This window comes from Phaethon aethereus (assembly GCF_964289735.1).
Source record: "Phaethon aethereus genome assembly, contig: HAP1_SCAFFOLD_223, whole genome shotgun sequence".
Taxonomy (NCBI): Eukaryota; Metazoa; Chordata; class Aves; order Phaethontiformes; family Phaethontidae; genus Phaethon; species Phaethon aethereus.
The window spans coordinates 177,555-187,861 of NW_028114284.1; the positions used below are offsets into that span (position 1 = coordinate 177,555).

At 66.1% G+C, this 10,307-nt stretch overlaps 1 protein-coding gene across 1 annotated transcript; it reads right to left on the reverse strand.

Annotated features, from left to right (window-relative positions):
- Positions 1–6,080: 6,080 nt before the first annotated feature.
- On the reverse strand, positions 6,081–9,968 carry LOC309416121 (uncharacterized protein). The gene is made up of 2 exons (XM_082015697.1): positions 7,573–9,968; positions 6,081–6,389 (listed from the first exon to the last, which is right to left on the reverse strand). Exons 1-2 carry the CDS (start codon positions 8,802–8,804, stop codon positions 6,188–6,190), a joined length of 1,434 nt encoding a protein of 477 aa, XP_081871823.1. The 5' UTR covers positions 8,805–9,968; the 3' UTR covers positions 6,081–6,187.
- Positions 9,969–10,307: the final 339 nt, after the last annotated feature.

Below are 10,307 nucleotides of genomic sequence, written 5' to 3' on the forward strand. Positions count from 1 at the left end.
GCTCCAGGGGCGCGACGCTACGAGTGGGTCCTGGGGCGTGACGCAGCGAGATACTCCGAAAGGAGGCGGGCGGCGCGGGAAAAGGCTCCGAAAGGAGGCGGGCGGCGTGGGAAAAGGCTCCGAAAGGAGGCGGTCGTCGCGAAAAAAGGCTCCGAAAGGGGGCGGGCGTCGCGGGAAAAGGCTCCGAAAGGGGGCGGTCGTCGCGGGAAAAGGCTCCGAAAGGGGGCGGGCGTCGCGGGAAAAGGGTCCGAAAGGGGGCGGGCGTCGCGGGAAAAGGCTCCGAAAGGGGGCGGGCGTCGCGGGAAAAGGCTCTGAAAGGGGGCGGTCGACGCGGGAAAAGGCTCCCAAAGGGGGCGGTCGTCGCGGGAAAAGGGTCCGAAAGGGGGCGGGCGTCGCGGGAAAAGGCTCCGAAAGGGGGCGGGCGTCGCGGGAAAAGGCTCCGAAAGGGGGCGGTCGACGCGGGAAAAGGCTCCCAAAGGGGGCGGTCGACGCGGGAAAAGGCTCCCAAAGGGGGCGGGCGGCGCGGGAAAAGGCTCCGAAAGGAGGCGGGCGGCGCGGGAAAAGGCTCCGAAAGGGGGCGGTCGGCGCGGGAAAAGGCTCCGAAATGAGGCGGTCGTCGCGAAAAAAGGCTCCGAAAGGAGGCGGGCGTCGCGGGAAAAGGGTCCGAAAGGGGGCGGGCGTCGCGGGAAAAGGCTCCGAAAGGGGGCGGGCGTCGCGGGAAAAGGCTCCGAAAGGGGGCGGGCGGCGCGGGAAAAGGCTCCGAAAGGGGGCGGTCGTCGCGGGAAAAGGCTCCGAAAGGGGGCGGGCGGCGCGCGAAAAGGCTCCGAAAGGAGGCGGGCGGCGCGGGAAAAGGCTCCCAAAGGAGGCGGGCGGCGCGGGAAAAGGCTCCCAAAGGAGGCGGGCGGCGCGGGAAAAGGCTCCGAATGGAGGCGGTCGACACGGGAAAAGGCTCCGAAAGGAGGCGGTCTACGCGACGGGGGGCCAGTTCGGGGCGTTGCGGCGAGGGGCTCCCGGGGCGCAACGCTACGAGTGGCTCCTCGGGCGCAACGCAGCGAGATGCTCCGAAAGGAGGACGGCGGCGCGGGTAAAGGCTCCGGAAAGGCGGCGGGCTGGGTGGCCAAAGGCTCCGGAAAGGAGGCGGGCGAAGCACCAAAAGGCTACTCGGGGGCCACGCAGCGAGAGGCTCCTTGGGGGCCACGCAGCGAGAGGCTCCTCGGGGGCGATGCAGCGACAGGCTCCTGGGGCGCGACGCGGCGAGACGCTCTGAAAGGAGGCGGTCGACGCGGCTAAAGGCTCCGAAAGGAGGCAGTCGTCGCGGGAAAAGGCTCCGAAAGGGGGCGGTCGTCGCGGGAAAAGGCTCCGAAAGGAGGCGGGCGGCGCGGGAAAAGGCTCCGAAAGGAGGCGGGCGGCGCGGGAAAAGGCTCCGAAAGGAGGCGGGCGGCGCGGGAAAAGGCTCCGAAAGGAGGCGGTCGTCGCGGGAAAAGGCTCCGAAAGGGGGCGGTCGTCGCGGGAAAAGGCTCCGAAAGGGGGCGGTCGTCGCGGAAAAAGGCTCCGAAAGGGGGCGGTCGTCGCGGGAAAAGGCTCCGAAAGGGGGCGGTCGACACGGGAAAAGGCTCCGAAAGGGGGCGGGCGGCGCGGGAAAAGGCTCCGAAAGGGGGCGGTCGTCGCGGGAAAAGGCTCCGAAAGGGGGCGGTCGTCGCGGGAAAAGGCTCCGAAAGGGGGCGGACGGCGCGGGAAAAGGCTCCGAAAGGGGGCGGACGGCGCGGGAAAAGGCTCCGAAAGGGGGCGGTCGACACGGAAAAAGGCCCCGAAAGGGGGCGGGCGGCGCGGGAAAAGGCTCCGAAAGGAGGCGGTCGACGCGGGAAAAGGCTCCGAAAGGAGGCGGTCGGCGCGGGAAAAGGCCCCGAAAGGGGGCGGTCGACGCGGGAAAAGGCCCCGAAAGGAGGCGGGCGGCGCGGGAAAAGGCCCCGAAAGGAGGCGGGCGGCGCGGGAAAAGGCCCCGAAAGGAGGCGGGCGGCACGGGAAAAGGCTCCGAAAGGAGGCGGTCGACGCGGGAAAAGGCTCCGAAAGGAGGCGGTCGTCGCGGGAAAAGGCTCCGAAAGGGGGCGGTCGTCGCGGGAAAAGGCTCCGAAAGGGGGCGGTCATCGCGGGAAAAGGCTCCGAAAGGGGGCGGTTGGCGCGGGAAAAGGCTCCGAAAGGAGGCGGGCGGCGCGGGAAAAGGCTCCGAAAGGAGGCGGTCGACGCGGGAAAAGGCCCCGAAAGGAGGCGGGCGGCGCGGGAAAAGGCTCCGAAAGGAGGCGGTCGACGCGGGAAAAGGCTCCGAAAGGAGGCGGTCGACGCGGAAAAAGGCCCCGAAAGGGGGCGGTCGACGCGGGAAAAGGCCCTGAAAGGAGGCGGGCGGCGCGGGAAAAGGCTCCGAAAGGAGGCGGGCGGCGCGGGAAAAGGCTCCGAAAGGAGGCGGTCGACGCGGGAAAAGGCTCCGAAAGGAGGCGGTCGTCGCGGGAAAAGGCTCCGAAAGGGGGCGGTCGTCACGGGAAAAGGCTCCGAAAGGGGGCGGTCGTCGCGGGAAAAGGCTCCGAAAGGGGGCGGTCGGCGCGGGAAAAGGCTCCGAAAGGGGGCGGTCGGCGCGGGAAAAGGCTCCGAAAGGAGGCGGGCGGCGCGGGAAAAGGCTCCGAAAGGAGGCGGTCGACGCGGGAAAAGGCTCCGAAAGGGGGCGGTCGGCGCGGGAAAAGGCTCCGAAAGGAGGCGGGCGGCGCGGGAAAAGGCTCCGAAAGGAGGCGGTCGACGCGGGAAAAGGCCCCGAAAGGGGGCGGTCGACGCGGGAAAAGGCCCCGAAAGGAGGCGGGCGGCGCGGGAAAAGGCCCCGAAAGGAGGCGGGCGGCGCGGGAAAAGGCCCCGAAAGGAGGCGGGCGGCACGGGAAAAGGCTCCGAAAGGAGGCGGTCGACGCGGGAAAAGGCTCCGAAAGGAGGCGGTCGTCGCGGGAAAAGGCTCCGAAAGGGGGCGGTCGTCGCGGGAAAAGGCTCCGAAAGGGGGCGGTCATCGCGGGAAAAGGCTCCGAAAGGGGGCGGTTGGCGCGGGAAAAGGCTCCGAAAGGAGGCGGGCGGCGCGGGAAAAGGCTCCGAAAGGAGGCGGTCGACGCGGGAAAAGGCCCCGAAAGGAGGCGGGCGGCGCGGGAAAAGGCTCCGAAAGGAGGCGGTCGACGCGGGAAAAGGCTCCGAAAGGAGGCGGTCGACGCGGAAAAAGGCCCCGAAAGGGGGCGGTCGACGCGGGAAAAGGCCCTGAAAGGAGGCGGGCGGCGCGGGAAAAGGCTCCGAAAGGAGGCGGTCGACGCGGGAAAAGGCTCCGAAAGGAGGCGGTCGTCGCGGGAAAAGGCTCCGAAAGGGGGCGGTCGTCACGGGAAAAGGCTCCGAAAGGGGGCGGTCGTCGCGGGAAAAGGCTCCGAAAGGGGGCGGTCGGCGCGGGAAAAGGCTCCGAAAGGGGGCGGTCGGCGCGGGAAAAGGCTCCGAAAGGAGGCGGGCGACGGGGGAAAAGGCTCCGAAAGGAGGCCGTCGACGCGGCCAAAGGTTCCGAAAGGAGGCGGGCGACGCAGGAAAAGGCTCCGAAAGGAGGTGGGCGGCGCGGGAAAAGGCTCCGAATGGAGGCGGGTGGCGCGGGAAAAGGCTCCGAATGGAGGCGGGCGGCGCGGGAAAAGGCTCCGAAAGGAGGCGGGCGGCGCGGGAAAAGGCTCCGAAAGGAGGCGGTCGACACGGAAAAAGGCTCCTAATGGAGGCGGTCGACGCGAGAAAAGGCTGTCGACACGGGAAAAGGCTCCGAATGGAGGCGGGCGGCGCGGGAAAAGACTCCGAAAGGAGGCGGGCGGCGCGGGAAAAGGCTCCGAAAGGAGGCGGTCGACACGGAAAAAGGCTCCTAATGGAGGCGGTCGACGCGAGAAAAGGCTGTCGACGCGGGAAAAGGCTCCGAATGGAGGCGGTCGACGCGGGAAAAGGCTCCGAAAGGAGGCCGGCGACGCGGGAAAAGGCTCCGAAAGGAGGCGGGCGACGCGGGAAAAGGCTCCGAAAGGAGGCCGGCGACGCGGGAAAAGGCTCCGAAAGGAGGCGGGCGACGCGGGAAAAGGCTCCGAAAGGAGGCCGACGCAGTGAGAGGCTATTGTGCCGTGATACGGCGACAGGCTCCTGGGGCGCGACAAGGCGATAGGCTCTGAAAGGAGGCGGTCGACGCGACGAGAGGCTCCGAATGGAGGCGGGCGGCACGGTAAAAGGCTCCTCGGGGCCGACGCAGTGAGGGGCTCCTGGGGCGCGACACGGCGACAGGCTCCTGGAGCGCGACGCGGCGAGAGGCTCCGAAAGGAGGAGGGCGGCGCGGGAAAAGGCTCTGAATGGAGACAGGCGACGTGGCGACAGGCTTCGATAGGAGGCGGGCGACGCAGTAAAAGGCTCCGAAAGGAGGCGGGCGACGCAGTAAAAGGCTCCGAAAGGAGGCGGTCGATGCTGGAAAGGGCTACAAAAGGAGGCGGTCAACGCGACGGGGGCCCCGTCGGCGGCGCCGCGGCGAGGGGAGCCAAAAGGTGCCCGTCGCCGCGACGGGGGGTTGGTCAGGGGCGCCGCGGCGAGGGGCTCCAAAACGAGCCCGTCGCCTCGACGGGGGGCCGATCGGGGGTGTAGCGGCGAGGGGCTCCAAAAGGTGCCCGTCACTGCGACGGTGGGCCCGTCACGGGCGCCGCGGTGAAGGGCTCCAGGGGCGCGACGCTACGAGTGGGTCCTGGGGCGTGACGCAGCGAGATACTCCGAAAGGAGGCGGGCGGCGCGGGAAAAGTCTCCGAAAGGAGGCGGTCGTCGCGAAAAAAGGCTCCGAAAGGAGGCGGGCGGCGCGGGAAAAGGCTCCGAAAGGGGGCGGGCGTCGCGGAAAAAGGCTCCGAAAGGGGGCGGGCGGCGCGGGAAAAGGCTCCGAAAGGGGGCGGGCGTCGCGGGAAAAGGCTCCGAAAGGGGGCGGGCGTCGCGGGAAAAGGCTCCGAAAGGGGGCGGGCGTCGCGGGAAAAGGCTCCCAAAGGGGGCGGTCGTCGCGGGAAAAGGCTCCGAAAGGGGGCGGGCGGCGCGGGAAAAGGCTCCGAAAGGAGGCGGGCGGCGCGGGAAAAGGCTCCGAAAGGAGGCGGGCGGCGCGGGAAAAGGCTCCGAAAGGGGGCGGGCGGCGCGGGAAAAGGCTCCGAAAGGGGGCGGTCGTCGCGGGAAAAGGCTCCGAAAGGGGGCGGTCGTCGCGGGAAAAGGCTCCGAAAGGGGGCGGTCGACGCGGGAAAAGGCTCCGAAAGGGGGCGGTCGTCGCAGTAAAAGGCTCCGAAAGGAGGCGGGCGGCGCGGGAAAAGGCTCCGAAAGGGGGCGGGCGGCGCGGGAAAAGGCTCCGAAAGGGGGGGGGGGCGCGCGAAAAGGCTCCGAAAGGAGGCGGGCGGCGCGCGAAAAGGCTCCGAAAGGAGGCGGGCGTCGCGGGAAAAGGCTCCGAAAGGGGGCGGGCGTCGCGGGAAAAGGCTCCGAAAGGGGGCGGGCGGCGCGGGAAAAGGCTCCGAAAGGGGGCGGGCGTCGCGGGAAAAGGCTCCGAAAGGGGGCGGGCGGCGCGGGAAAAGGCTCCGAAAGGGGGCGGGCGGCGCGGGAAAAGGCTCCGAAAGGGGGCGGGCGGCGCGGGAAAAGGCTCCGAAAGGGGGCGGTCGTCGCAGTCAAAGGCTCCGAAAGGAGGCAGGCGGCGCGGGAAAAGGCTCCTAAAGGAGGCGGGCGGCGCGGGAAAAGGCTCCGAAAGGAGGCGGGCGGCGCGGGAAAAGGCTCCGAAAGGGGGCGGTCGACGCGGGAAAAGGGTCCGAATGGGGGCGGTCGACGCGGGAAAAGGCTCCGAAAGGGGGCGGTCGACGCGGGAAAAGGCTCCGAAAGGGGGCGGTCGTCGCGGTCAAAGGCTCCGAAAGGAGGCGGTCGTCGCGGTCAAAGGCTCCGAAAGGAGGCGGGCGGCGCAGGAAAAGGCTCCCAAAGGAGGCGGGCGGCGCGGGAAAAGGCTCCGTATGGAGGCGGTCGACGCAGCCAGAGGCTCCGAAAGGAGGCGGGCGGCGCGGGAAAAGGCTCCGAAAGGAGGCGGGCGGCGCGGGAAAAGGCTCCGAAAGGAGGCGGGCGAAGCACCAAAAGTCTCCTTGGGGGCCACGCAGCGCGAGTGTCCTCAGTGGCGAGGCGGTGACACGCTCCAGGTGCGCGACGAGCCGATAAGCTCCAGGGGCGCGACGCGGCGAGACGCTCTGAAAGGAGGCGGTCGACGCGCCCAAAGGCTCTGAAAGGAGGCGGTCGACGCGCCCAAAGGCTCCTCGGCGGTGACGCGGCGGACGCGGCCAAAGGCTCCTCGGGGGCGACGCGGCGAGAGGCTCCTGGGGCACGACGAGGCGATAGGCTCCCCAGACGCGAAGCAACGAAAGGCTCCGAAAAGGGGTGGGCGACGCGGCAAAAGGCTCCGAAAGGAGGCAGACAACGTGGCAAAAGTCTCCTCTGCGGCGACATGGCGCGAGGCTCCCGGGGCACGACGCGGCAAGAGGCTCCCGGGGTGCGACGCAGCAAGAGGCTCCCGGGGCGCGATGCGGCAAGACGCTCCGAAAGGAGGCGATCGATGCTGGAAGAGGGTACAAAAGGAGGCGGTTGACGCGACGGGGGGCCGGTCGGGGGCGCCTCGGCGAGGGGCTCCCGGGGCGCGATGCTACGAGTGGCTCCTGGGGCATGACGCGGCAAGATGCTCCGAAAGGAGGCGGTCGACGCGGGAAAAGCCTCCAAAAGGAGGTGGGCGGCGCGGGAAAAAGCTCCGAAAGGAGCCGGGCGACGCAACAAAAGTCTCCAAAAAGATCTGGGCGATGCAACAAAAGGCTCCTCAGAGGCGACGCGGCGACAGGCTCCTCGGGGGCGACATGGCGACAGGCTGCTGTGGCGCGACGCGGCGACAGGCTCCGAAAGGAGGAGGGCGCCGCGGCGAAAGGCTCCTGGGGCACGATGTCGCAAGAGGCTCCTGGGGCGCAACACGACGAGAGGCTCCGAAAGGAGGAGGGCGACGCGGCGAAAGGCTCCGAAAGGAGGCGTGCGGCGCGGCCAAAGGCTCCGAAAGGAGGCGGGCGGCGCGGCCAAAGCCTCCGAAAGGAGGCGGGCGGCGCGGCCAAAGCCTCCGAAAGGAGGCGGGCGGCGCGGCCAAAGCCTCCGAAAGGAGGCGGGCGGCGCGGCCAAAGCCTCCGAAAGGAGGCGGGCGGCGCGGCCAAAGCCTCCGAAAGGAGGCGGGCGAAACACCAAAAGGCTCCTTGGGGGCCACGCGGCAAGATGCTCATAGGGCGCGATGAGGCGAGAGGCTCCGAAAGAAGGCGGTCGACGTGGGAAAAGGCTCCAAAAGAAGGCGGTCGACGCGATGGGGGGCCGGTCGGGGGCGCTGCGGCGAGGGGCTCCAAAAGGTGCCTGTCGCCACGACGGGGGGCCGGTCGGGGGCGCCGCGGCGAGGGGCTCCAAGAGGAGCCCGGTGCTGCGACGGAGGGCCGGTCGGGGGCGCCGCGGCGAGGGGCTCCTGGAGCACGATGCTACGAGTGACTCCTGGGGCGCGATGCGGCGAGATGCTCCGAAAGGAGGCGGGCGGCGCGGCCAAAGGCTACTCGGGGGGTACGCGGCGACAGGCTCCTTGGGGGCCACACGGCGACAGGCTCCTCAGTGGCGAGGCGGCGACAGGCTCCTGGGGCGCGAAGCGGCGACAGGCTCCGAAAGGAGGTGGGCGATGCTGTAAAAGACTCCGAAAGGAGGCAGGTGACGTGACAAAAGTCTCCTCGGGGGCGACGCGGCGTGAGGCTCCCGGGGGGCGATGTGCCGAGAGGCTCCCGGGGGGTGATGCGGCGAGAGGCTCCTCGGGGGCGGCGCGGCGAGAGGCTCCGAATGGAGGCGGTTGACGCGGGAAAAGGCTCCGAAAGGAGGCGGTTGACGCGGGAAAAGGCTCCGAAAGGAGGCGGGTGGCGTGGCAAAACGCTTCGAAAGGAGGCGGGCGGCGCGGCAAATGGCTCCGAGAGGAGGCGGGCGGCGCGGCCAACGGCTCCAAAAAGGAGGCGGGCGACGCGGCAAAAGGCTCCGGGAGAGGCGGTCGACGGGGCCAACGGCTCCGAAAGGGGGCGGGCGGCGAGAGGCTCCTCGGCGGCGACACGGCAACAGGCTGCTGGAGCACGATGAGGCGAGAGACTCCACAGGCGCGAAGTGGCGAAAAGCTTCGAAAGGAGGCGGGCGACGCGGCGAGAGTCTCCGGAAGGAGGCGGGCGACGCGGCGAGAGGCTCCGGAAGGAGGCGGGCGACGCGGCGAGAGGCTCCGGAAGGAGGCGGGCGACGCGGCGAGAGGCTCCTCGGGCATGAAGCGACGAAAGGATCCGAATACAGCCGGGCAATGTGACAAACGACTCCTCAGGCGCAACGTGACGAAAGGCTCCTTGGGGGCGACGCGAAGAGAGGCTCCTCGGGGGGGCGACACCGCGTGAGGCTCCTGGAGGGCGACGCGGCAAGAGGCTCCAAAAAGGGCCCAGCACAATGACGAGAGGCTCCTCAGGCGCAACGCGACAAAAGGCTCCAAAAGGACCCCGGTGGAGTGACAAAACACTCCCGTGGGGCGATGCGGTGAGACGCTCCTGGGGGGCGATTCGGCGAGAGACAGCAAAAAGAGGTCGCGGAGTGACAAAAGGCTCCGCAGGGGCGACGTGACGAAAAGCTCCAAAAAGAGTCCAGCGGCATGATGAAAATTTCCTCAGGCAATGCGAAGGAAGGCTCCTCAAGGGTGGCACCATAAAGGGCTTCAAGACGGTCCCGGCAGTACGATGAATGTCTCGTTTGAGGCGACACGATTAACAGCTCCTTAGGGGCAGCACGATGAACTCCCCTCTGAGAGGAGCTCAGCTGCGCTATGAAAGGCTCATCTGGGGTGACGCCATGAAGGCCTCCTCAGGGCCCGCGCATTGAAGCGTTCCAAAAAGAGACGGGCAGTACCATGAAAGGGTCATGTGGGACAATGCGATGAAAGGCTCCTCAGGCACGGCATGATGAAGGGCTCCAAGAAGAATGGGGCAGTGTGATGAAGTGCTCTAATAGGGCGTCGCGGCGAGAGGCTCCACTGGTCGGTACGATGAAGGGCTCCAAGAAGAGATGGGTGGTGTGATGAAGGGCTCCTCTGGGGTGGTGTGAAGTAGGGCTGCTCTGGGGTGGCACGCTGACGGGCTCCTCTCTGGTGGCACTGTGAAGGGCTCCAAGGAATTCCTGGCAGTGAAGCGTTCTAGAAAAAAAGGAAAGCAGTGAAACACTCAAAAAACACCATCCAGGGAAGCACCCCAAAAAAGCTGGGCAGGGCTCCTCTGGGATCACGCAGTAGTACTCTCCACCAGGGTTGTATGCAGAGGTGGTACTCTCTACCAGCTTGTGTGGGGATGCAGTCTAATAAAAGCTTGATGATGAAGCACTGCTAAAGAGATATACAGCTAAGCTCCCCCAAAAATCCAGGTGGTAATACGCCCCATAAAGCCAGGGTCCACATCTGTGTCAGCTCACGACACTCAGCTGAGCTCCCCAGGCTGCACCTAGAAGACATTCAGACAGCAGAGACTCTGTATGTGGACAAAAGGGTTTGGACTATTTTTTTTTTCCATCTGTAGGTTGACTAGAACTTGACAGTATATTTAGCACATACGCTTGGAAAAGTTTTGCTGAGGTTTTTCCCATCTGTGAACAGAGCATTAACAAGAGACTCTATGTTCTACGCCTTGCTTAGCTCAAGCATTTTTCATTTCCTTTATGTTATATGTAGGTAGTACCTATTCTACATACAGAGCAAGTCCTGCATTGCCCGAATGGGGCAATTTTTTTCTGGATGTAAAATACACACAGCTAGGACACCATCTAGGTAGATTTTACAGACAGAACCTACACATAAAGCATACAGCAAACATATACAGAAGATATACGGCTAGACATACAGGGATGCGTATCAGTATCGGTCTTTTGAGTGTGTGTGTATATATACACACCCCGCAACACAGTCTATACAGACACTATGTGCTCTACAGCCAGGAAGAGAAGCCTCAGCTGATCTCATCTCACTGAGGCTTGTTTCCTCTCGGTATTCCAAAGATACATTAGCTATGTATATAAAACAAGTATACAGACACAGGAAGCACAACCAAGTTTTTCTGTCTGTAGATGCACTCTATACACAGCACACATACATAGAACATACAGAATATACACACAGTTTGGAAATTGCATGCATACTACAGAAAACAGACAGACAGGTGAGGGGA